This window comes from Neodiprion pinetum, chromosome 6 (genome assembly GCF_021155775.2).
Source record: "Neodiprion pinetum isolate iyNeoPine1 chromosome 6, iyNeoPine1.2, whole genome shotgun sequence".
Classification (NCBI taxonomy): domain Eukaryota; kingdom Metazoa; phylum Arthropoda; class Insecta; order Hymenoptera; family Diprionidae; genus Neodiprion; species Neodiprion pinetum.
In genome coordinates, this window is record NC_060237.1 from 21,751,235 (window position 1) to 21,779,061 (window position 27,827).

The 27,827-nt window shown below is 46.7% G+C and overlaps 1 protein-coding gene across 4 annotated transcripts in view; it reads right to left on the reverse strand.

Moving 5' to 3' along the window:
• Positions 1-671: 671 nt before the first annotated feature.
• The window catches only part of neur (E3 ubiquitin-protein ligase neur), a 62,545-nt gene continuing 35,389 nt past the window's right edge, over positions 672-27,827 (reverse strand). The window contains exons 1-4 of one of the 4 annotated variants that reach the window (XM_046631284.2): positions 25,240-26,248; positions 8,535-8,701; positions 7,084-7,652; positions 672-6,104 (exon numbers count right to left, since the gene is read on the reverse strand). In XM_046631284.2, the coding sequence (XP_046487240.1) occupies positions 5,012-6,104; positions 7,084-7,652; positions 8,535-8,701; positions 25,240-25,561 (2,151 nt within the window). In that variant the 5' untranslated portion in view covers positions 25,562-26,248 and the 3' untranslated portion in view covers positions 672-5,011. Of the gene's footprint in view, positions 6,105-7,083; positions 7,653-8,534; positions 8,702-8,793; positions 8,969-14,085; positions 14,309-25,239; positions 26,249-27,827 lie in introns of those variants that run through there. The other 3 variants (XM_046631285.2, XM_046631288.2, XM_046631286.2) reach the window with 3 other exon arrangements.

Consider the following 27,827-nt stretch of genomic DNA (forward strand, 5'->3'; position numbering starts at 1 on the left):
AAATAATCACCATTCCTTTGTCAAGGCGAAACGGTATTCGTCAGTTAACTTGATTCTTCACGCGCCATTGAAGGTAGAAGGTGACGAGATGTTGATCACTGTCTACTTCATCGCTCAAAAGCCAATAAGAAACTAGTTAAAGCCGAGTGGAATTAACTTAAGTTTCTGAAATTTGGATTCTAATTTTGCAAACACGATCTGAAAACTGTTTGCAATTCTTGCGTAGTTACGCAAAAACAGCCAATAATTGAAAATCAAGTTATTGTATCTTGTTTCGCACGGTGTTCAACATTTCTTTATAGGTGCGCTTTGAATAGTTCTTGTTATTTATCTTTAAAAATTTCATTTCAAAACGTTAATTCATCATTTTACATCGTTGAAATTAATCAGGCTAACTAAATATGCAAAAAGAGTTGTTCCGAATAAGTGTCCTGCATCTTTTTCACGCTTACCAATTCCTTCTACCTCTGCAACGTTCGTATTATTTATTTATCTACTTTTTATCCGCTTGTATCGCTGAAGTTAATCAGGCTAGTTAAATATGCAAAAGAGATATTTTAAGCCCTTGATACCGTTAGCCGTGCTGCTGGCTAATTCGTTGAGAAAATAAATTGGGCTCATCGTTGCACGACAGCCTTACAGAGATGGGAAATGTGAAGAATGGTGCTCGATTAGAGATATTTAAGGATTTATTGTATTACAGCGTTTCAGCTGCATGAATTATATTACATATGTATAAACATCGTCGCATTCTTTACACTGACAGAAAAAATCGCACATATTTTAATAATAGTAGGTAGGTATAGGTATATTTATGTGTATAATAATAATAATGATAATAATGATAATAGTAATGATAATGAATAGAACAGCATAAGGAGGGCGCAGCTTTTAGACATCACATAACGCGTAAAGTAAAGTAAGAGAAAGTAAATTTCCTCAATGTATACACGATGTAGTTTGGCATGCGGATATACGTTTGGAAAATGGACGCTTAATGATCCGTATGAAAAGAGATATTCGGGATTCATTGCATGTATAAACAGAATTAAAAGACCGAACGATTCGTGAAATGACTGAAGACGAGAATTAAAAAGAAACATTCATTCGGAAAAATCACCGCGACTCTGCGTCGTTATTATATCAATTAGAAATAAACCTACATAAGATCCCTCGAATAATGCTACAGAAGGTAAGACACCAGAGTTAAATTATATATTATATGTAAATATTGGGTTATTGAATTATACGTGTTTAAACTGATATTGGATTAAATATTTACTTGTTAGTTATTCGCCTGATAGTATTATTATCGTGTCAATTAAAATAATCGTTAATGATAGTCGTGTGATAATAATGGTAATATAGTGACGATGGAGAAATGAAGATAACAATTATAAGTGATGCATAGGGTGGTCGTATTAACAAAAGAAATAGTATCAACCTGGATCGGTAAGGACTTCGTTACACGATCACCGTGTCATATTCGCCTGTATCGCTTTATTTGTAGCTTTACTTCTTTATCAGTGAATTTTTGGGAACTGTTCTTCTCGACGTCATACCCTATATATTATATACACTTACAGGGTACATATTATATATATATATATATTATATTATAATATTATATATAATATTATATATATATATAATAGATGATATAGAAAGTTGCAGTTACGCATAGTTTAAAATTACGTTTATAGAATAATTGATTATATTATTTCCTAATAGATCTGTGGCCTGCGCATCTCTGCGGGATAATGCAAGATCATTTTCTTTCCCATCTCGTATTTATAAATTTTCATTTATCTATCATTTGGTTTTAATATTATTTCGTTTTCTCCCGTACCCATTCTTTTATTTATCTCTTTACTTTACTTTATTTATTTTATTATTATTATTCACTCATTTTTTTACCCATTATTTCTTATTCGTTTCTTTTTTTTTTTTTTTTTTTGGACTTGCAGATCCAAGGGTGAGCTGCCGCTCGCAGGACTAGAGATTTCACTACTGCTTCGCGTGTGTGATAACGTTTAATTGTTTATTTTTGTTTTTTCTGTTAACTTGTCTCTTTTTCTGTTCTTAATTCTTTTTGAAAATAACAAAGAGGGCGCGAGTATAACTTTTATACCCTGAATGTCGACTAATTCGAAAATAAAAGTATCATCGAGCGTGATTTCTTGTTTTGATGATCGTGAAAAAAAAAAAAAATTTTAAATAAAAATTCCTTCACCCACAACGAAACGATCAACATCAAACAATACGATCCCTATTATATGTTACACATACGATTCGCGCGTTTCAAATGAAGCGAACATTTCATTTGCTGCACAAAATTTATTCAAATTATTTACGATGAATATTAGACGATAGTCATCGACATTGAAACGAATACTACGCAACGCACCTTATACTTTACACACACGCCGTATATGTATCGTATTTATGTATACGTGTTGTATACCCTACGTTTAAAGCTGTACAGATCAAGAGTAAAAATTGTCGTTTGACGAGCGCCTATTATTTACCTATGAATGTATAATTATACCGCAGGTGGTGTTAATTTGGCGTTTTTTTTTTTTTTGTTTTTGTTGTTTTTTTAATTTTTTTTTTTTCAATTACTGTTTTACTTTTTTCTCTCCACAATTTCTAATAGATACCTAATCCCGAGGATATACCTTATATCGAACAAGGATCAATATATTAGATTGAAGGTGAAAAATACGAGGAAGAGATATGTCCGCCTAAATAGGAATCGAATTAGAGTCAAGTCGCTCAAGTCCGGTCGAATCATAAATCAACGATGCGACAGTGATCCGAGCATAAGGCACGACCTGTTATATTATATTAATGAATCAATTGTTCGTATTTTTTTTTCTTCTCCCTCTTTTCATTTTCTACTTATTTTTCATAAAGTTTCATCGATCCTTTCTATATTCTATTGATTCTGCGACAAATGTAATTTTAGATCTAGCATAGATCCTGGAACATATTACTATTAGTGTTTTTTTTTTTTTTTTTGTTTTTTGTTGTCTTATTTTATTTTATTTTCTTTATCGTATTTTATGTATGTGTATATTTTTTTTGTCTTTTTTTCTTTTTTCTCTCCCTTTCTTTCTCTACTATTTCGTTCTATTGTAGCGTATGAAAATAAAATGGCTTTGTAAGAAACATTATTGTGGCGGTCGCAATTTGGGAAAGCGAATTTTATCAATCTCACAAGAATCGATCAGATGCTGCATCATACGAATGATAAACGCTAAGATAATGTTTTAATTATCCTGTACTGTACGGCTCTGGCAGAATTAACTTTTTGTGATTTTTTTTTTCAGCAAACCATAGAATTTCAAAATCGATTTCCTCTTTTCGTCAATATTGTAAATTTTTGTCAAGTAATTCCATTATTTTTTCATAATATAATCTCATTGAGATATATTTTAACCACTTCGACTCAAGATTATCAAATTTTTTGTATACTATAGTGCGTATTTCTGTTTTTGGCACGTTTCATTTTAATTTAATTTTTATAATTCTCCAGTATACCGTCACGTTTCTGCTATTCTCGAATTATTTTTATTTGTCTCCTATTTGTTATTTTTCGTTTGCAAAAATATTGCAAACTTTCGCTAAACTGGCCAACGTCTTTGGCAATAAAAGGTGCTGCGGTGCAAACATGAGTCGTCAGCGTTTGAAAATTACCGTATAATTGATAGATGATTATGGGCGAGAGAGTGAAAAGAGAAAAAAAAAAAACAAATATTATAACTATTTTGCTTTGTGTACTTAAAAAACAACAGCGATTTTCGACTATCTAAGAAAATACCGGACGAATCTAACATCTCTAACGAAAAGCCCCTAGGCTCAAAAGCCCGCGATAATAATTATACGTTCAATTGAATATTAATGACGATAATAGTAATGACAATAATAATGATAATGATAATAGTAATATTAGCATAGCGACGATTTTAGTCATAATGATAATAATCAGTGTAGTAATGGGAGTAATAATAATAGCACGCTACTTCGTATAAAACGCAATTCGTTAAACTAGAATCAATCAATCTTTCACATTCAAACATACCAAACACATTCATAGAATATATAATCACGCGCCCTGATACAAATTTTCCGCGGTAGCAAAATTGATCTACAGAATATAATCGGGGCGCCTGTTGCTAATTATTATAATTACACAGAAGGCATCAGGCGAGAATGATTATAGATACCTATGTTATTACTTCGGACGCATATTTTGTGCCAGATTAGTCATTGACATTATGCGATGGCAGTGTTGTCTACGAACCGGTAGCACTCCATCTCATAAATTTCGACATTCTCATTTACTCTCTTTCTTTCTTTCGTCCTTTTTTGTCTCTTATCTATTGACGTCTAATTGACAGAAGTTACCGACACGTATAAAACACGAATGAACTAGTCGATTACTCTATAAAAGCTTTTCGAATTCACGAATTACGTACATGCATACAACTACGAACGAATCATAACAAACGCCCACGTCTTTGTAGCACTCGCATGCAGCATATCGGAGAGTGCTTACATAAATATTACACTCGTCGAAAATACGGGACGTGCCAAAATTTTCACAATTATTCTCAATCCGTATTTACAAGTCTCAATTTAAGTCTGATTTTTTTTCGTCGAAGAATTAAGATAATACACGCTTATCGCGACGTTAAAAGTTACATTCTCGTCAATGTTTGAAAGAGAAAGAAAGTAAAAACAGAAAGGAGTATCGGAAATAAATTCAAACTTCTAACCATGGCGTCTACCTCGAAAAACATGCCGAGAAAAAAAAAATGGAGAAAAAACAAAGTAGAACCCTGGATCAAATTCCCTAAAAACAACGAAAGAACCTGACTAACCACGTTCGTCACTAACTTGAAACTAACGCCCCGTTTTGTTTATTCATACCGAGTCACGACCTTGCGTAAATGTATAAATAAATCTAAAAACATTGGATAATATTAAAAAAAACCCTGGTACAAGTTCATGACCTATAAATACGAATAACGTCCCTGATGATCGCCCTGCACAAAGGGCAATGCCCGCCGCCCTTTCCCCGCCACTGTTGAATGGCGCACGGATAGCACATGCACATGTGTCCGCAAATGTAAAGAACACTATCGATGTTCCGTTCGTAGCATATCGAGCACTCGCTGGGTTGTCCGGGGGTCGGCTGGAGGCCTTCGCTCCATTGCTGGAGGTGGGAGGATGCCTGGGACGTCAGGGTGCCGTCGAGGGTCTGGTAGGACACGGGGTCTACGTAGGTCGAAGATCCCGTGCTGATCATGGTCCCCGTCAGGGGTGGCGACTGCCGCGAGGATCCGGGATGAGAAACGGCAACGGCGGCCGGAGGCGGGGGCGGCGGATGGTGAATCGGGGGTGGATTCCGGTGCGAGGAGGCGGCCGATGCGTACACCGGCTGCTGCGGAGTCGGGGGTGAGGGCGCGGGGTAGCCGCCCTGGGGCGGCAGATTCACCACGAGAACTGTGCCGCCCCCAACGGCGGGTTTGAACTGCACCATCTCGGAAAATCGGGAAAGCTCGGTGGCCGCGTTGCTGTGGTTGGAGTGCTGGGTTCCAGCCGGTGCGGCGGCTTGGCGTTGCTGCCTCGGGGGCGAGGTTGGCCGGCTTGCGAGCATCCTAACGCGCTGAGTGCTCCCGTAGACGTCGACGAACGCCCAGAGCTGCAAGCTCTGGTCGACGTGCATCACGACGCTTGGCGCGCCGCCGTTTTTGCTCATCTGAACCTCGCCGTAATGGGTGACGGTGAAGGCGATCTCGTCGCCGGGTTGCGGGCAGGACGCCACGTCCTTGGAGACCACCCAGTACTCGGGACGATCGAGGAGGAGGTCGCTGTCGTCCGGGAGATCCTCGGCCGTCAGTTTCGACGGGTCGCAGGAAGTCAGGCCCAGCGCTAACGCGCCGACGTACATCGGTTCCGTCGCCAGGATCTGGACGACCAGTCGTTCGCCCAGGAGGAGCGGTCGACCCGTAAAAGCGTAGCCGTGGCAGAATTCCGTGTCGCTGCGGGTCGCCACGCACTGCTGATTGCTGAAGCATATGTTGCGACCGCGAGTTCTGGAATTTTAAAAACGGAGGAAACTGTTAGCCTGCTGGCAATTATGCACGGTATGTCACAACGCGGCGTTGATTATTACGGAAGTTGGGCGGGGGGAATCGGAACCCGCGCTCGGATTCGTTTCTCTCCTTAAAAGCTCACGCGATACGAACGCGGCTGATTTGCGGAGGGACGCAATCGATTCGAAATTCTCAACGGCGAACGGACGGACGGCCCACGAGGGATCAAGGTTCAAAGACGGGCTTAGTCACTCTAATGCATATTGAGCAGCGTCTATCACCGTAGGCAGACCCTGGTTTTCAACTTAAATGGCGCGAATTAGCATCGGACACGAAACGATCTATCCCTGAGATTAGCATCTGTCTAATCGAGTTCTACGACGTCGCTCGAATGATGCGAGTATCGTTGAGCTTTACCATGAACCGAATTCAATGGTTAAACGAAAATTTCGAGAGATTAAGCTCAGGCTCGAACGATGCAGGAGTTGGCGAATTGAACAAATGGTTGTGGATACGTGAGTTTACGTCATAGATTACAGAACAGAAACATCTGTGTCTTGTGATTGAAGTTTAGAGTCGAAATTCGGTTGTAAAGCATCGATTTAATACCAGCGGAAATCTTTTGTCGGGCACAGTTTTATTTCCCCCCATGAGTTTCGACCGAAACTCGTAACTCTGAGAGCTCTGAAACTTTACGACCCTCTCAGCCTGATTCGAGAATATATTATGTATGCTTAAAGTGAGTGGAATCCGGAAAGGCAACGTTTGGAAAGAGCCTGAATTTTAAATAAATAGAGCGAAACGTAGCCCGATTACGTTCCTGACGAGGTCAAGCGAGGTCAATGGACATGTAAAATTGAATTGTTTTCTTTATACAAGCGGTGTGACGGGCTTCGCCCAATCAAGGATCTGTAAATGAAGGAAAAATGTGCTCTTCGATTCGTCGAACGGACTGCAACGAAGTGGATTATATACTCACGAGTGGAAGGGTAGGGATTTGAAGACGACACCGGAAGGCTGAAACCTCAGCCCAGGTAGGTCAACATCCGGTTCGTGGTGAATGGACATGTTCTGCATCGTAGGAACGATAATTCTCTCGACATCGCGACCAGCGTTGCTGGCATCGTCCATCGCGGAGTGTCTCGAGTGCTGGGCATTATCCTCGTTGCTGTGATCGGCCCCGCGTTTGACATTGTTGAAGTGTTGCCTGTTCGGGTCGACGAATTCGATGGCGGTGCTGTTCCCGTAGACATCTATGATGGCCCAGAGCGGACCCCGGGTTTCGACGCTGCTGAAGAAGACGCCCTTCTCCTCGCCGTTCACTCCGAAGTGGACGTCGCCGGCCGATGTAACGTAGTAAAAAAGCACCGTGTCCCGTTCGGCGAAACGTTCGGCCAGAGCTTTCGCCCAGTACCCGGGTTTGTTCGTCAGATCGGGGCAAGCGTACTTCGGAAGTCCGCTTCGCAGGTTGACCGGATCGTTTGCGGTGAAACCGAACCTGATGACGCCGCTCCAATTGTCGGATATCTCGAGGAACTTGACGCAGACCTGGAACGGAAAGATCGGTAAAATTATATGAAACTACGGAACGCCTTTCCACTTTCAAGACGTTCTAAGTCTGAGGCCATCCAGTCGACAACGATGACCGAACAAATTGAGTCAATATTAGTAATTACGCGGTGACCGAAAAAACCGGGATTTTGTGAACTTGACAAAGGGCATTCAGCTAGTGGACATTTGGTATTAAGCTAGATAAAAGAGGTGTTGCGGCGTTCTATTCAAAGAAATGTTTACGCCAGGTTTCAGGGTCTCCTTGTAAAGCGATAACAAAGTTGATTTTACGTTGACGGAATTCCGGTATGTTTCGGAGGCGATAACGACCGATAACTACGCTAACGACCGCACTTGCAATATACCTTTTCGTAAAGTAACTGAAAAGTAGGAAAAAAAAAACACGATGAAATACATGATTGAAAATTTTGCCACTCGTTAAACGCCGCGAGCGGTTGCTTACGAAAATATCACCACGTCACACTTATCGCTCTTCGTAGCTATCGAGTACGGCGTTTTCACCCACGCGACCGGCGTGGGTCGAGCATTTCGTCCTGACGGCCTAGAGCCACCAAGAAACTGGCCTTTACTCAACATATTATTAAACCATAAGAGCGTCGACGCGTGGGTCTCTCGTGCCCGAGTGTAAATAGCAGCAAATACTCGACGCGTTTGGCCACAAACGATTCTGAAAGAACCTGTGCGCGATGCCCTCTCTCTTTGAGCCTAACTCTTTCCGGTGTTTGGCTGTCTTATTTCATCGTTGGATGACTTGTTTTTTTATCGACGACAAACGCGGGCGCGACGGCTAACGTCCATGGTACGTGGGATTTGCCGATTGAGTATCTATCGGCGCCAGACCGCAGGCCTTGATTTTACCTTTTCCCCGATCCGTACGGGCCTCGCGCTGAATGTGACACCCTTGCAGAAGCTCTCGTGTCTCCTGGCGATCGTTCCACCGTTGCAGAGTCTGATATTATCCCCGTGAACTCGGTGGAAGGTCAGGGGTGGAAGGTTGTTGGTACCGCCACTGGACGACCTGGGAGCTGCAACAGAAATGGAGAAGAACGGTTTATGCCAAATGAAGCGTGAAAGCACTTAGGAAGGATTGTTCCAATTGACCGGGAAGTCGATCCACCTTTGGCGGTACGCCTGACATTCCCTCTTCGGTACTTCATTGCGGCGAGGTGTCACTGATTCGAAACAATTACATACAATCGTAAACAACAACAGCAACAAGGTAACGGTCCCGTAGGAATGATCGTGGCCTGTCAAGAGCCCGCGGGAGGAAAGTGAAAGGTTGTAGCTGCTCGGAGCGCCGAGTGACTACTGAAGCCGATCTTGAGACCGGTGTGCCGGTCGATGGTCAAGTGCCTTCCTGTCGGGTAACCGGTGCCTGATACCCACCACTAGGCAGGAAGCCACACGCCTGAGACCGGATGTGTCCGATGCGGCATCGCTCCATATATAAGGACAGCGGCCCGAGGCAACAGGCCTTTGTTTTCCACGGATGTACCTCCGTTGCAGTTCGCGGTTCTTCACCCAACCCCGATTATTACACACCTTCGTCATTTGCTCTTATGTGGTTGAAGAGAATGCTGTGGTGTGGTGCATTATTTGGATACATGGACAGAGAGAGAGAGAAAGAGAGAGAGAGACAGAGAGAGACAGAGAGAGAATGGCAAGTATATAATAATCGATCGAGTCGGCTCATTCATCTCAGGCTGATTCTCACGGTCCGGGTAAGGCATGATCGTGGATACAAGGTATGAAAACGCGATTTTCCGTGGTAATTGATCCCCGCATTTCCACGTGTTACTTTTTTGTGCCAGATATAGGTCTTGTGTATAAGTCAACGAGCTTGGTTGGTCGGGGCGGTGTGAAACCCGTTGATATATTCCGGCCTCGGGGTATGACTGCGGTATAAAAAATGAACTGAGTCATATGTCAAGTCGCGGTACAAAATGAACTCTGGTGTTATAATGATAATCCACCGTAAATGTACATAGCGATAAATTTTCTCCTCGAGACTAGGCGACGGTCAACGGTCGTTTATGAAAAGTCTGGTGTCTTAATTGAAGCGCGCAGATGTCGTTGTCATTCTCCGAGGAACAACGTCACCCTGAATTATGAAACAACCAGCTTGGATAGATACGGTGTGTTTACACACCGAGCTGCAGAAACACACATGTGTGACCTCGTGATGCTTCGTGGGGGGGTTTCTTCTCCATCCCAGCTTGCAGCGCAAGACAACCGCCTAGAAGTAGAATGAGTTTCATATACGCGTATATATGTTCCAAGGATCGGCATCAGAAGCCACCGTGGGAATAAGTCAAGACTCGTTGTTTACCGTTGCTCGCTGCAGTATCGCGGACTGAGTATAATTCCAAGTTAACAAACCGCGACCAACTTCCATCCATGCCTCCGCACCGCCGTGCAATTCGTACTCATAGACTGCAACTGTACGGACATTTGTCCATGTAACGTCTGCAGCTGACTGACTGTCCCATGGATATTCTTATCACCTCGCAACGGAGGCCGATCAGGAAGGACCGAGCATACGCCAAAATACTGGGACAGCGGGAACGCTGCGGAAGTCACGCAGTCGATACGTGCCAAAATTACCGATCGTCTCATTGTCAGTGTCAGATAGTCGTTTCATTGACAAACTTAACGGAGGCGACCATGCGTCGGGAGGTTCTGCAATCGAATGACGCAACACCGAAATCTTTTGTCTCGTGGTCTCGTCCTTTCTCTGTGACAGTAAGTGTGGTCCACAAAGGCGTCAGAAGCAGAATGAACATGGATCGCAGCTAGTGGAGCAAGGAAGGATCACTCCCGTCTTGAGGCCAGGTTATTCGGATATCACGAAGTGGTTCGGACGCGCATCGAAGGGTTCGTTTCAACTGACGACCGCTTTTTTTTATCCCGATCCTGACGTACCACGCGGACGTTGCGTGACGGTTTTCCTCGGGTGTAGGAGAGCCGGATCAAAACATTGAAACTATTGCCCTGGAACGCGGCCGAGTCTCCGGCGGAAAGAGGACAAGACTTGTTCCGTCGAAGGGCCGACCTGCAACGGTGGCGGATGAACTGTCCGAATGGGGTTCCAAAGGCTTGGACTACCGCTGACTGGATGGTGGACAGAACTTTTCCATTAACGAAAATTGAGCGTGATGAACCCTGGAGCCGAAATGTGGTCAGGTATAAATAATAAGTGCGAAGACCTCTGCTGGTTTTGTCTTTGTACCAAAGATTTGCAGACTCAATGATCTGTCACCGAGACGAATCGTCGATCTCTGCATCCGGAAGAATCTCGCCGATCCCGGAGAACTGTTGCAGGAAAGACGATGACCGGACGTTGCTCCGTTGGTCGGATTGAATAAGACCCGTGAAGATCGAGATTAGCCGGGAAGTATATTGACAAAAATCGAGGGATTCTGTTCACGGTTTCCCGACCGATTCCTTTCTCGATCACTGCTGGTCTTGGAAAACCGGTGCAGCATTTGGTTCGATTATTCGTCGTAGTGCGAGAGTCTTTCAAAGAACGTTAGAAAAACGGCAATGCTCTCGAGTTCCAGGCGCGTGCTTTAACACGCCAGCCTTCGAGCACGTCTCATCGAACGGATCGCGATCACGCCGATCTGCCGATCTTTCCACCAGGCCGCGCAGCACCGTCGATTTTTCGGTAAATAATAACGTGAGCGAGAGGTAAATCAAGTACAAAGTCAAGTGCCGAGGAGTGTGTGCAATAGCTGGAGGCTCGTTTGTTCCGCCAGGAACATCGGTATGCGTGTAACGTCGGAACGAGGCGGAGACGGGTATTTGACGTCCGTGAGTTGTACCAACGTTTCGAAAAACATCTCGATCCTGCGAAGCACGATTCGCAATGCGATACATGACCGATTTTCCCGCCTCCGATGCACCTCGACTGCAACGGTACCGTGGGAAAGTGTCTACTGTGCGTCGATCGTTAGGTGATAATAATTCCGCGATCACAGTTAGACCGGAGTTCAAATGATAATCGAAGGTGCAATTAACCGGTTGTGCGGTTGTTAATTTGCGCATTTTAATCGATCGATTTGCGATCCTCCCGCGACGTGAATTCCCCCACCTTTTGGGTCCGATCGTCAGGCGTCTCAGCGCAGGATTGCCAAGGATTGCATAACCGCGTTGCTGCTCGTGGAAGCGGCGGAGAGAGGCGAGTATCCTCGACGTCCTCTTCGGGCCCCTTCGGGCCCCTAACTGCCTAGCGCGCAGAGTTGCCTAGGAAAGATCACGACGTCGGGCGTGGGAACAAGGCCCCTCCTAGGAAGTCCGCGCGTAATATGCCTAGCACAGTTTCTTCGTCGAAAATCGCTCTATTTCCGTAGGATTCACCACCCTAGCTTCTGGGGCTTCGCTCTTCCCTATCCCATTATATCCCGGTTTACAAAGTCTTTTTGTGAAAGTAATGGCGCAACGACGATACTTATCGCAAGCTGCGCCAGTCGGCGTAAGCCGAGATATTTCATTACGCCAATTTGCGAGGGGGACTTGATCCGTCTTGAAGGCTAATTGGACTCATTATGGACGGTGATAAGATATTCGGAGTCTATAAACAACGCATAAAACGAACGGAATTATAGCCGTTATTGAGGTGCTTCACCTCATAAGCCACACCCGCGAGATTTAGGAGCTTATCCACACGCTGAGCTTTGTGTATTGTAGGATTTTCAGTGACTATAAGTCTGTTGCGTATTTCAAAAACTACCGTCCTCGGAACCAAGCAGTGTTCCTAATTCTCAATTCATTTTGTTAAAACCAAGAAAACTAGAATAATGCGCTCGATAGAACCAATATTAATGACACGGTCATTCGGAATTCGGATGGTAAAAATCGTAAGGTATAGTATACCTAACCGAATCCATGCACGAAAAGTGGTCTTCGTAACGCGTTAAAGATTATTTTGCGAACATTCCGAACTCGACTTGCAGGTATAAATTGAGCTCGGCATGACGCGCAGCCGCAGACTCGTTCATTGGTCAAGACGAGATAAACATTGTCCGCGAGCGTGTGGATTGATCAATTATTTTCCAACACATTGATCATCCGATTGGCAGCTGCGGTTCGATCGTACCTCAGGTACCTATGCCTTGAGAGCCGAGGGCCTGCGCGGAGTTCTCCTCTCCAGTGCACTCGAATTATCCGTCCCTCCATCTTCTTTATTCGAACTAGACAAAGAAGAACTGCTCTCCTCGTCCTTCGGCTGCTGATGCTGGATAGACCGCTTACGGAGAGGCGGGAGTCTCCGACGAACCCGGGGGAACTCTGTACTATTTCTGTTCCATCTCCGTTGAACACGTGTGGCCGCAGGCGGTTATACGAGTGGGTATCCTCTGCACGAGACTCTGACTCTCGTGACTTTCACTCGTGTACAAAGTTTTTACGCGTCAATATTATTGCCGGCACAATAACCGACCGATTTTCAATAACTCGAAACGAGATCGCCGAGCCGAGAGTTTGCACGTCACGTTGCAGCCGCAGCCGCAGCCGCAGCCACAGCCGCAGCCGCGGCCGCGTGACGTAAATTTGTATTTCACTTTATTGCCCTCCCCCCACCTTATCTTACATTTTTATTGTTGTTATATTTTGAATTATTCGTCGACCGGTAAAAAGCATAAATGGTTTCCGTGAAAGGAGGCTTTTTACTATCGTTCATCTGTTATACGACCGCTCGCCGATGGACAAAAACTTATTTGTGTACAGCCGAGTGTTTGTATTATATACAAGTATAACTTGGAGCACTGTGACTACGCGTTGCGTGTAATCTGGGTATATTACGCAGCGAGAATGAAATCTAGTTTTTAAGTGAAATTACACGTTCCACGGCTCGCCGCGTGTACATTGTCCAAACGTATAACCCCGCGTATGTGCATGCAGTGACGTTTTCTCCAAATTTTCACCCCCGTTTTAACCGAAATATAAAGAAAAATGGCAAATCCCTCGACGACAAGTGCATATTCCCAGTGCGCTGCTCGGATCAACCCGGTCCATAAAGCCCGGATTGAACAATTGGATTAACGAAGTCGGGGGTGGGTAGGAAAACCGCCGCCCTCGGAGTCGATGATCGGTAAGCCGAGGGCGAGGGCCCCGCGTCTCCGGAGAACGCATCTGTCGCTTCGCACAGACGGTTCTGTGCGAAGACGAGGTGTGTGGGCGTGTGGGGTGCGAGCGGTAAAATAATGAACAGGTTCGCGATGATGGTTGAAACACATCGAGGGCGATCGTTACTAAGGGGTGTATTTAGCGGCGACGTGCCAACGAGGGCTGGGGCGAGAGCGGTTACAAAAATCGCGGGGGATCATCGGCTAACGGAGTCATTGATACGCGTTCGTCGTCGAACCCTCTCAAGGGTCGCCGGGGCTGCGGCACGGTCAGATATACTCACCGAGTCCGTTTGCGGTAAGTCTGAGACGAGCAACCCTCGTCGCTCTGCTGACCGTCATTGGTCTCCTGGGGCGGTGACAGGACAGCGACATCGGACGATCGAGCATCGATAAGATGACAGAATAAGATGAAGGCAAACTAGGGTGCAAAGAGAACGGGGTTTCAGACGGCGCCCTGCAGGAGAGACCGGAAGTCGCGAGGTCCGCGGCATTCACGTGACTTCGGACACGTTTTCCTCTTCATCGCTGTGCTGCTTCTCGTCCTTTTTCATCCGACTTTTTCTCTCTCTCTCTCTCTCTCTATATATATATATATATCTCTGTCTTCGTTTTGAGTCCCGTATCACGAACGCGAATCCGGCCGCACTTTCGCGGACATAACGACAGGAAACACGGGCGGCGTGGGGAACGCCACTCCGAAGACTGACGCGGCCCGACCAGGGCGCTACGCAGGGCGGTCCCAGCTGCTTGTGCCGCCGCCGCTGGGCCCTGGCGTGGTCGTCGTGTGCGGTGTGCTGTCCGTGTGAGATAGCCAGAGCGCGGAACGAGCGAGTCTCAAGTCCGTTTCCGCGGTGCCGAGCTAATCGCACCCACGCGTTTCTCGTTTCGGTGATAACTGTAGCGCGATCGCGATCGATCTTATCTATCTCGAATGCGAGCGAGCGAAGGTGCGGTCTACTCAATGGCCACGTTTCAGTTACGGTGACGGAAAGATGAAAGCAGGAGCAGAAGAAACGGATTTGAAGCGAGTAAACTGATTGTTAGGCATCGACGATACTTTCGCCCTTGCGATTCTGGGCCCTCTATGACGTAAGCAGCGTCGGGCCCCCCGAGCCTCGGAGCTTTTGCTCGTTCGGGGCGAGGCAGCTGCCACGCGCTTCTAAAGAGACGAGAAAGAGGGATGCGGCGGTAGCGCAACGGTCGCGAGCCACCTGGCCCAAAAGTTACGTGCACCGGGCCCCCCCACCACCCCTATCGCCCGGCGCTTCCCCTTCTTCCTGCAGCGGCGTCGATCCGAGCTCCAGGGCCCCGACCTGACAAAGAAGGACTCCGGGCGCGGTTTTTGATCCCGAGACTGATTTTACTCGTACGAGAAATAAGTCCTCGAATCCTCGGCGCTTACGGGGCTTCCCGATCGATAGATCACGGAAAGGTTGACGTACCTGGCGGCCGATCGTCGAGGCGAAACATGGATTCCGGATGTTTGTACGCTACTGGTTCATTCTCGTACCTAATTTCCAGTCGAGACATCTGCGGTCTTACTCCGACCGTCATACTTCGATGTATGGCGGCGGTATTTTTTAGTCAACAGCTTGACGATGTATCACGCACGCACGCGTGTAGTTCATTAATCGAGAGGATTACAAAGTATTCTTGAATCCAGCCTGAACTAAACGGTGAAAAAATAAATGTATTTACGGGCTGATCGATCGCACTCATCAATATTCGAGCCTCTTTTCTCCCGCAGTAAAAAAAATGCCGTTCCATCAAGAGCCCTCGCGAAAATAACCGACACACGCACAACCACGCGTGTGAAATAATCCGATTTAGATATTCAGAATAAATTACGCATTCACTAAATTTCCCCGCAGGGTAGTTTAGGCATAATAAAATGCGGCAACAAGCCCTGTGGGGTTGCAGTTTTCCGGGGTGTCGGGATCCGTTTAATCGTAATATTCGAGCATATTTCACGCGTGATGGAAAAAATTGCTCGAGAGAGGGTGAAACCACCCCGTGCGAATTCTTCCACGTGCAGGTTCAGGCGACGCGTTCCTACGGACGATCATCAAGGGTGCAATGTCCTGGTCTCCTTCCTTCCTCGTCGGACGTGATACACCTACATCGTCGCAACGCGAGGCGTATTGATCGCGCGGCTCGTCACTGAACACCCACAAAGCCGGGCCGCCGCCGCCGCTGCGTGATATCCGAGGTGAAAATACGCGGCCGATATCGGGTACGGTGAGCCATGGGGTTCGTGGGTGCGAGTACGATTCGAGAAAGTAAGGAAACGAGCGATCGCGAAACCGAAACGCGAGCCGGAGGCGAACGACGATTTTTTGCGGCTTCCGAAACAAGAGGAGAGCGTCGAATCCCTGCTTCGTACTTCCGTCGAGGAAGGTAAAAAGGCACGGTATCGGGGAAAAAACCTCGGAGGAACGGAAAAAGAAAGAGAGAGTGATCAAAAAAATTCTCGAGAGCGGAACAAAAAGCGCATATCCGAAGGGTGTGCATTTCCTTTCATGGGAACGGGGATCCACGTCTACCATGTTGGGGTAGAGGACGATCCATGGGAATCCGGAACGTAAATATGACGGGAAAAGGTACCTTGGCTGGCTATCCTTGTTCGTTATGCATGTACAACGAATCACAATGGAAAATCTGTTGACGAGGACTCGCGGACGCCGTTAAATATTCGGATCTTCCAGCCGCGTGATCCTCGCTCACGCTCGATTCTTCGGGTCAAAATCGTAAAAAGGTTGGTGCCGAGGATCCGATCCAAAGAATCGTGGAGGTGTCGCACAGTATGAATGGCCAATTCCTAACGCGATTGTTCCGAGAAGGTATACCTGTCATTAGTCAGAATAGAAAGCAGCGTGTAAAAGGAACTTTGTTTGGTCAACGATAACGTTCACATTTAACGGGTTATTATACACGGCGTCGAACGTGACTGCTTTACGATCGGGGATTCGGACACTGCGGGTCTTTTTCCGGACCGAATTGAACCTGGGGAAACTCCGTCGCATCACGCGTTCTTCAACGATCATTATATTACCAAGCTTAGTACAATCCAAAGGACGTAACAACATACCGAAGCGAGAAAAGCTTACTTTAAACGGGACTGAGAGTTCGTCGTTGAAATTCAACGCGAAGGATCACGGAGCGTGAAACTTTGTCGGCATCAATTTGCATTTCGGGGTCTCGAAGTTGCTTTGAGATAGATACAAGTGGAACGCGAACAATCGGAAGTAACGAGCCCACAAAAGGGGCCAAAGAAAAGACATTGAGATCTTGAACACGTCGCTATTTTCTCGATAAAATGCGCCACCCTCAATGTAGACGACATTGAACAGTCCTAGTCAAACTTATGATCGAATTACACGACCTCCAAGCTGAATTCGCATGAATATCCGATGGCGATCGGAGTCTTATCGTCGTCGAGCAGGATCGTGTTCACCTGCAGGTTTACGTGCGGTACAAGTGCGTGTACACCGTAGTCTCGTATTGCGCGATAATTTCCCGCAGCAGTTACCCGATTACGAACCTACGTGTAATCGGCAAGTCTACGCGACGTCGGTTGTCATCCGATCCTCGTACAACAATGTGCGAAGAGCTTGGACGCAGCGGTGCGAGACTCGTCGAGGTGTTCCTGAAAGGTGTTCCGCACACGTTGTTCCAGGGTGTCGATGCGAGTGATCCGGAGTCTTTCTCTTTCCCTCTCTTTCTCTCTTCCGCTACGTCTTCAAACCGAGAAGTAGAAATAATTAAAAGGAGCGAAGCTGCCACGCGAGGGATTTCGTCTCTTGTCTCTTTAAGCCGCGTTGGTCTCGTCGTCTCATTACGGGATGAGGAACTCCGCCGTGTGCCGCGATGCAGGGTCGAAGATCACTAGAAACCGGGGTTCTCAACCCGCTTACCGTCACATCCACACGGAGACCAGGGAGTGATTGAAACCGGCCAAGGAGGTTCCGTTTACATCGCTAATCAGCGAGGTTCCCGCTGTTTACAGACAAGGCGCGTGCCGTCGACGGACATTTCCCTATATCTTAACTCTCGGCCTTAAAATGCGCGTGTGGAAAACGTTGGTCGGAACTGTAAATAATTAGGCGATTTTTCATGTTTCGAAATAAAATTCATTCGGCTGATTTTCTCGGCAATTTTCTACAAGTATACGTACAACCGGCGTCTTCGATCAGTCGAGACTCTGATCTCACTCTTTCTAAAATAAAGAAAACGGTATGTATAATATTTTAACTCGGAAACGGGCTGCTGCGGAAGATAATTTCGCTTGAAATTCTTGAGATAGAACCGCGCGCTGGAAGTGCCGTACGTTTTTTATCGAGAGCTTCACGCACGCGCAGACGGAAAATGCCGAAAGTGGTTCGGCTCTGGTAGTCCACGATTTCCGCTCTGCTCCGAGTTTTTGCGGTCAGCGATTCGGCACGGTCATTCTGTCACGGATTGTATTAGATATAGGCACGAGGACTCGCGCCGAATGCCCGGGAGAATTTAATCGATGTTGACCGGAACCCGTGAACGACGAAGTCTTGATGATTTTCGTGCCGTAAGAGCGGTTGGAATAGGAGTGGGACGATTAAGACCGGCTGGAAGAGAAATTTTTCTTCCTGTGATAATGAGAATTGCCATTGCGCGGTGCAGCCGCCGTCAAGCTGACACCTTATTAACCCTTGACTCGGGGTAATTAAATCATCTTACCATTCATTCAGTCATTGACTTGCTCAACGAGCCTTTCAATGGCGCTTGTACGTTATAAATTGGGTGTGGGACTGGCGAAGGTGGGCGGGCAGCAAATCGGCGCGAAAGGAACCCTCGCTCGTTTTATACACGTATAACGTGTACGTCGTCGCGACTTCCGGCGACGTAGTGATAAAAGCGAATTAAACAATTAAGAACGAGTAAATTAGAGGAATTGAGGTGAATTGGTTAAGAAAAGGAGACGCCGAGTTACACGCACGTAACCCACGATGCACGAGTTAACAAGGGGTGGTGAAAATTGTAACCAAGAAAATTCAACGTGTTTTCACGTTTTTCAAGAAACTTGTACTCTGTACCAACGTCGGTATTTCCGAATGGAAACGAAACTCGAAAAACGGATATTTCGACCGTATCGAACTACCGCGAGAATTTTCGGAGGGAAGGACATCCGTTATGGCTTGAACCGCAACGCGGGCTAGTTTTTTCTATTTCTTTCGCATCGAAGTAACGGTTTCCAATAATTAACATCCAGGCTACCGTGTTACGAAACATTCTTTTCGTAGGATATGAAAAACTACTACTATCCGCATTATCGCAGGCAGTTTTACCCATATTACTAGTGATTTTCACAGAAATTATTATCATACAATTAAGTAAAAAAAAAAAGAAACATTGATCGGGCGAATTCCATTGCTTGTTCTTCTGATCATTAATTTCATTCGTCAGAAAAAAAAAGATTACAAGAATTTGGTAATTGATTGAACGATTGTTGTTGAATCGTTATCTGCTGATACCTGGCGATAAACTTAATCAATGCCATGAGAGTCAATACTCCCTTGCCTTGGCAAAGTACAAGGTTTGTTTGTCGCCGATTGATCACGTATTGTGAATAATCCAAGGTCTCTATGGTGGAAATAGCAAGTCGGCAATAACGTCGGTGGATACGAAATTTGAAAACTCAATTTCGCCTTCGGTACTCGATGCCTCGGAAAAACAGTTTTTCAATCAACACTCGAACAGCGTTCGAAGGGTTTAAAGTCCATGCTGGTAACATTTGTTCCATTAAAATAAGAGGCCTGCCACAATTCGCTTCGGGTGCTCGAGGCACCCCGACACTTGGAGGGTTCCGCTCCCTCCGACGACCGAATTTTAGCACCCCCGCTTGCGCGGAGCCCTTAAAAAGTCGGCCGAAGTTAACCGCAGGGAATTGCAGAATTGGATACCGTAGGTGCGGGGTAATGGCAGGCAGAAAACGCGGCGGGGCCACCGCACGACAGTGATTCACCCGGCACAGACGGACGGAGAGCGAGAGTGCGGGGAAAGAAGACGGTTAAACCTGTCGAGTTCCCCGTATATGGTGAAATAAAAGTATGGAAACACAACTCATTCCGCGGACGCGTAGGTAAACATAAATACGTAACAGTGTAAGGTAAACGGGGACATGTGTGCCAAACGGCTTTCACGATTCGGTCAAACAGACATTATTATTTCCGTCCGACCGAAACGTGAAAAGCTTAGGAGCCGACTCATCCCGACTTGAATTTTCACGTGCGTCGCGTTTCATCTCCGTTTTGCGGAGAGAAAGAGAGTCTCGCGTTTCGAGAACAAACCAATGAAAAAGAGGTTTTTGGTTCTCTCGAGCTGTTTAACAGGGCCGCGTCTGTTGGACTTCTGTCAACACGCCCAGTCGAGTTGGTTGGTAGAATTTTGAGGAGGCCACTTTGGTCAGAGCGAACCACTTGAGCAATACTCCGTGAAAAATTTTATCCCGCTAACGTTGCAGGCGCGCGTCTGTTTCGCCTCCTCAATAATCTCTGGACCGCGAGCATATATCAGGCAACGACGCACTCGGCAATGGGACAACAAACAGCCCGCAGTCTCTGGGTTTTTGGGCCAGTGCGTAAAACTTAACGCCTAGCCTAAATCACGGACTCGAGTGTCTTCCACTATGTCCTCAAGTCCCCCCGGTACTCGTCTTACTCTCGTACAACGAGCAGCGGCCGATTGTGACACACGACTGGTGGTAAGACAGCTCGGGTTAAACGCTGTTGCCTAGGTTAACACATAACGAATGCAGAGATACAAACGCCGCCGCTTTTCGTAGCGGTAAATATCTTCCTCCTCGTCCAGCATCACAGCTGAGCGGTATAGGTAGGCACGGAAACGACTAGATGGGTCTCTCCTCTCCTCCGCGTTCATCGGACGGTAAACCGGTCCTCGATATGGAGTATGTGAGAACGACCAGGTTATTGCTGTTCCATGCCGACGTCAGACCAGTCGCTGCACCACGATTCACCGTGCGAATGCGACCGTTCGAACCTTGTCAGTGTGGGTGAGAGTGAGGCTGGTCAGTGATTGCCAAATGAAGAAGAAACCGTTCTCGCAGCACCTTGTAGGCGAACCCGCGTGCTTTGAATCGTTGTTCCACCCACTCCGTTCGCCCAACCGCACCGCTTTCGTTGATACTGAGGTTCTCGGTCGAACCCGTTCAGTCCTTACGTTCGTCTTCGCGCTACATCCATTGTCGAATGTGCCGGCAGCATTCGTCGAGTCCCGGCGTTAATGGACGGTCAATTTAACGAGAGGTGTTCCTGGCCTTTGTTCGGTGGCGAGGTACAACCCGGAATCCAGCTGAGAATCTCTGCTCGAGAGCATGATTCACCTTAGCAAAGAGAGCACAACGAGACTCCGCGGGCAGCGTGGAAGGAGAGGAGGACTACTCGTGACGTAGTCGGGTAGAGTTTGACAGAGATTTAGTGCATCGGCGCAGGTTCGTATGCACTGCAAGATACGATGACCCGTGGTTAAAAGGGCGGCCATTTTATTGAGAGGGGAGGGACGGGGGTGACTCTCCTCTTTTCTGGTCGAGGATCTTTTTGTTCTTCTTCCTGCATCCAGTGTGTAAGGTGGCGGCCCATTCTACGCCGTTCTATTATTACCCCTTTTCCCCGTCGTGGATAGACGACGTCGCGCAGCCTAGAAGCCGCCATTCAACCGGGAAAAGAACTGCATCGACGAGAGGTTCGAAACATGCGCGCTTTTATACTCCGCTGTGTTCTATTTTTATTATCGAAATCACTGTACGGAGATAAAGCAACGAGTGTGCATCTCGATCGAATCCTGCCTTGGTCGCCGATATACCGCAGACGTCGATGCACCGAAAGATGCATCAGCTTTCCCTTGCCGCACGGTGTCCGCAGTTTCATGGGTTCGCACGGTGACGACCTCGTTTCCTTTGTAATTTTGGTACTATTCTCGTATAGTCGAACACCCGTCCAGCCTTTCCACGCTGCAGTTGAAACCTCAGCGTGTCGACGTACGTGATAAAACAGCATCGCGCTGGCTAAACTCGTATTTATATCCACCTACCGTGCCATTTTCCACGTGTACATCTACGTGCCTCTCGCGTGAGCGCGATTTTTCTCTCTACTTACTCGTAGTATTGTGCAACGATCTGTTCCCGCAGCGAATCCGTTGTGTATTCCCACTTCTAATTGCTCTCTCGTCAATTTAATACCGCCGTTAGAACAAACGTGAAATTGTTGGCAGCCACTCTTTAACAATGATTAAATCGACCGGGTTTGAGGGCGACCGGTGCAAAATAATGGAGGAAAACGAAACGGTGAAAAACATGCTAATTGCAAGACACTCCCCCGACATGTAAGCGAAGAGAATAATCCGAAGGATTTCTCTATGGGATGTATGCATGCGAGTATGCGTTGTAAAGGTACGTACATTGGGTAGTATTTCTCTACGACGATGTTTCCAACTTCCTGCGCGGTAATATTCAGACCGGAAACGAATCTTGTGTGCCGGCCACGGACACGTGTAAGTGCGGGTACCCGAGGGCACCGAACCGGGGTTGCGGGGACTTCCGAATATTGCATACCTACCTGTTCGTCTATTATTAACGTTTAATTAACCGTTTAGATCCATCCGGCGTTGCGAGCGCGCGGTCATGTTATAATAGAAGAGATGCAGGTAGAGCTTCTCGGGTGTAACACGTGGACGTACGAGAGCGATGTTTATTACCGCGTAGACTTTCACGGCTGGCAATTTTTCCACCCATATGAAATTTTCAATTCTACCTCACGCTTTTCTCCCTCTTCTCATTCCATTTACCGCAATATCTCGGTATTATTAGTAATGACCTGCTGCGACGACGCTTTCCGCTTCCAATAAACCAAAGGAGGAAGTTGCGTGCGACTTGCTTGACCTATTTCGCAGAAACGATTCCAAGTTCTATCCATTTTTCCTGTTACGATAATCGACGGATCGACGACACAAAGCCGTGCTGAGATTTCCTTCCACGCCGGGAGTGGAAGACTTCCTAACCCAGGTAGCCGCCTCGAGAGTATAAATTTTAAAGACCAGAGGGGGACCTGTAACAACGGACTGGCTGTCAGCTGGTTCTCCGTCGTTCGGCTGCGGGACGAAGCTGGAGGAGCGGTCTCATTATAGACGAGGAAAAGGGCAGATGTTGCTTTCTCGATGTTCTCAAAGCCTTGGCCGGGGTTTTAATAGATCCATCAAATTCATCGTCTGCGCTGATTTCTCGCGATACGATCATCTTTCTGCTCCGGTGGAGTCAACGGCCTGCTTTCTGGTTAACGTGAATCAGTTTTCCGGCTATCCCACAAGCAACGCAGCTAGCTCCCCCACGATGCTGAGGCCTGTTTACTCAGCGTGGGTCTTGCCTCGTGACTCTTCGCCTCCGGGCGAGATGTATGGCCCCGGAAAACAGGAGCATACAAATCCGAAACGCTGTTATTAGAGATAACTTATTCGCCCCGATATCCTTGCTCGGAACCGGCGTTAAGCTTTCGCCGGGAGGCGTTTTGGGATCGCGACAATTTCCTCTCAATGGAACTCGTAAGGTCCTGAAAACCGTCCGTTGAATATCACTGGAGCATCTCCGAGCAGCCTATCCTCGTAGCAATATCGACCCACCGTGGTACATGATTATCCTCACTGATTCGGAGTCATTAAAGCACACATGTGCTTCGCTGAAGGTACGCGGAAAACCCATTAATTCGAGCAGCTCAACGAATATCTGCAAACGCGTCACGAGCGCGGATTCGATACGTCTTCTCTGGAAGAATAGCACCGATCCAGTAACTCCGTCTAAGCCGGTGCACGTAATTGAGTTTGAGAACTTTGTTCCTCGGCTCGAAACGCACAGTAAAGCAAGAACGAACTCCGTGTAGCTGCCTAGTTCCGAGCCAACCGGGGAGCAAGAAAAGGCAGCAAAAAACTACGGCTGAGACGAGCCAGATCACGATCTAGGCGGCATGTTCGATCACGAAGGGGCGGCTCAATTAATCCAATTTTCATCTTTTCGCACTCCGGACTCGCGCAACTCGACGTTTCAGTGTTTCACCAGATCCTAATTGTCGCGCTCGAAAACGGCGAATTTGAAGTTAAGACAGACGTTAAACGTCAGCCCTGAGCAACGTTGACGGTGGGCTTTGTTCGCGGGTGGATGTATTATACAACCTTCGCAACGAACAATCCGCGGGACCGAATCGACCTATTTCTATTCAACGGCCATATCTCGCCGGAAAAAGGCATCTCGACTCCGCTCCAACCGACGCGGTTTCATTATCATTCTCATTCTCTGCATCTGGCTCAAACCATCTCACATACGTGCGCTAAGCTGGTACAAGTCGCATAGTGTGTTGGTTGATCAGTGCGACCTATTTCGCATCGGTTGCCCGTTGTATCAAAGAGAGTCCCGCAAAAATGGAACAATCCAATTCCTTCTTATCTTTCTCCTCTTATCGGCACTTCGCGCTTCTCGTCTTTTCGAGCGAACGTATAAGGCGGTATTGTGATGAATCCCAGAAAAAATCCCATTGCGATGCCCAGATACTTTTACTCGTTGGTGAAAATTTTCAACGTCAAAAACGATCAATCAAGTAAGGTATAATCGTCGTACGTAGAATGCAACTTGAGGTCTACACGTGCCGAAGAATGCACCGAGATCTTTGCGCGACGTTGCAATATTCTTATTATGCGAATACGGCAGGTGCAGAGTGCAGTTGCTGTTTCAGTACCTTATGCATCGCGTTAACGAGCAACTGCCGGTAGAATTTATTCCACCCGGACAACAAGCCTCGGCCTTTTTCATCGGCTTATAAACGCTATAATACCTCGATGATTCTTACGTACGATTTGCAGGGAGTTGACAATATATGCCAATTCTGATCTCAATCCACAGCCTCTCTGTCAAACTATCGGATATCACGATGATAATTATTTCCAGACCACCGTAAAGTCCTGGCCAACTTATAATCGGCGAAAAACGAAATTTTTAAGAAACGCGAAAGAAATTCAATCACATTTAGGGAGCGTTCGGACTAACGATGTCCACTTCAGATAATTGACTACCGTCTAACAATGGTCGTCGGCAAACTCGACTAAATGAACGATACCACTTGTTCAAAATGACTCGGTTGTCGGTGTAAAGAAATGTTATTCTGCTATTCTTTCATTCAGGGCATAATACCCGAGCACGCGTAACAGTTCCGAAAGTAATATCCTTCCCAAATGAGCCTCGTAATCAATTGAACTCTGACCAACCGGCGAACCTTTCACGATTCTTCGTCTACAACCGAATCATTTGCAGAGCAACGCTTATATCACTATACACCTTAATAATAGACAATACGTCTGACGTTCGAGTAGATTAAATTCAAATATATCGTGATATCACGGCTCACCTAGACCCATCTTTCGTTTAAGCTTCTTGAGGACTTTCATCTTGCTGCGTAAGGGCGCCAACACGCCAACGGTATCGGCACCGTTCTGATGATGATGGTTGTCGGTTGTTTTGCTGTTGTGGTTGTTGTTGTTGTTGTTGTTGTTGTTGTTATTGTTGTTGTTATTATTGTTGTTGTTGTGTCCGTGGTGGTGGTGTTGGTGATGATTGTGGTGGTGTTGGGACGAAGCACTGGCGTTCGCGCTGGCCGCGTGACTGCAGCAGTGACAGGGATGACTCCTACTGCTCGCGGAGCGCACCGCGCAATCACCGGACACCCCCATTAATGGAGCCGTCTTTAACTTGAAGAACTCGAAGAGACGACGTCGAAACAGCGTGCGATATATGTATATATATATATATATCAATATACGATTCAATACATGTATACATACATATATTGGTTAGACCATGTATACATATGTGTGTATGTAGCTTCACCAAACAAGAGGATACATACGAATAAACTCTCCCGGCACTTTATAGTTACGATATATCTCGTTGGCACCAGTTTCGTTCTTGTATCGTTCGCGTTACCGCTCTCGTAACACGCGGCAAGATTTTTCGACACTTTTTCCTTATATTTTACCACTGTGTACGTGTTTACAGGTATTACCGAGTTCGACCAACGAATATATAATTCCAAGTATATATGTGTATATAGTTATATATATCCGTTTTATTACGCGTATGTAACGTAGTTGGTATTATCTTGACTAGATTAAAGAGACGAGTTGTTTCTTTTCTCTCGGGTAATTCCTTCTTCTTCTCTTCCGTCCTATCGCGGTAATTTATTTTTTTTTCCCCCCGAAATCGAGACAGAGTCTCCTTTACCGAAAACGTTACGAGAATTTAACTAGTTCAACGACGGAAACGCGCGTTTCATGCAAACTCAGCTGTAACAAGTACTACCGAATTAATTTCCTACGCGACGTTCTCAACGGCGAAGACGAGGAAGGAGTTGAGAAGAAGAAAAAAAAAAAAAAAAACTATGCGGACGAGGCCGCGGCGCGCACCCAGCGAGATACCGTGCACGAGGAGCTCGGAGCACTCTCTTTCTGTTCGAGCGCTCGCAGCGAACTGAAGGATCCTCGACGCTGCTCCCGGGGTATCGCCGAGGCGCGCGCGAGCCGCCGACCAATCGGAAAACGGCTCTTCCCCCACCCTGTCGCAGGGGTGTTCAGGGGTGAACCGCACCTGGTGAACAGCTGCCCTTACCTGGGCGCACCCGGCTGCCCCTCGGAGGTGGCGTAGCGGCTAGGTGCCACCCAGACTCCCTGGTTCGGTTGCCCGCCTGCCTGCCTGCCTGTCTTCTTCTTCTTCCTACCCACACTCGCCCGAATAAGCTGTCCCGAGTATGGGTAGGTATCGAGACGCAAGCTCCGGCCCCGCAGCGCCCCGGGATGACGATAAGAAGAAAGCCTTTGGACCGCCGCAGGTCGCGTGCCACGCGTCGTGCTTCGTCTCGACGAAGATCGATACCATTCACGTCTTTGCGAAGAACCTCGAGTCGAGCGTCTTCGCGTCCCTTTACGGGTTTGTCGGGGGTTAACGTCCCGAGGAACGATAACTGCGAAGTGTACACGGATCGAGATTTTTAGGCTCATTGATTGCGGTTGTCGTTAATGTACCAACTTCGGTGTTGTCAGGAGGAAGCGACGACTCCGAGAATCAGCGCTACGAAATCTGCATGAATTGCAATTCTTTAACCGGTTTTAAAAATCTCTGATTCTGGCAATCGTCAACGGGTGAATTCAACTCCGCACTGCTCAGGATAAGCTATTTCTGCCCGCAGTGTAATTCTGCGCCGAGGATAATCGGAACAGGAATTATTTGTAGTGCCTATCTACGGTACAACCTTTTCGACTCAAACTTTCCGATCCACCATTCATTCTCGGTCGAATAAACCGGTCGTTTTATTGCATTTTGAATTTAATTGGGGATTCGAGTAGATAACGTGATAGCACTGGTACAAAAACGTAATCTGAGAAGATGAAAAAATTGATTCCCGTTTGAAAGAAAGAACTTTTGAATCACGAGTAAGCTTTCAAACGGAAAAATCTATTCCTTGGCAAGAATCGTTCGATTAATTTGACAAGGCGCACTCTGCTCTATTTCGACTTCTGCGTCCAGAGTTTGGGTTTGTCATGGGACGAGGCTGGTCCTGCGAGTCTCATGGAAACTTGATCCGGTCTCTCGGCCTTGTCGCAAACATGCGAAAGAGATACTGTAGCTATCGCGTAACGCTACGGCGATTCCAGCACCGGACTGATTCGATCGTGACGATTTCATCCGCTCGGGCGTCTGGCTCTGCAGGAAAAGCAGACTAGATACTACTCGATTCACAGACTTGATTTTGTGAAGAATTAAGGTGTGTATAATTTTGAGGAATATAAGGGTGTCCCTGGGACAAGATCTCTGTCCTGAAAAGGACGACAGTGTCCTCCTCCATCAGGTAGTTCGGAGCCGTTCGAGTGAACGAATTGAAGAAAGTTACACAAAATTGAAAGCGAGGTGAGGTACCCCTATGTGTTTTATGGGGGCGCTTTT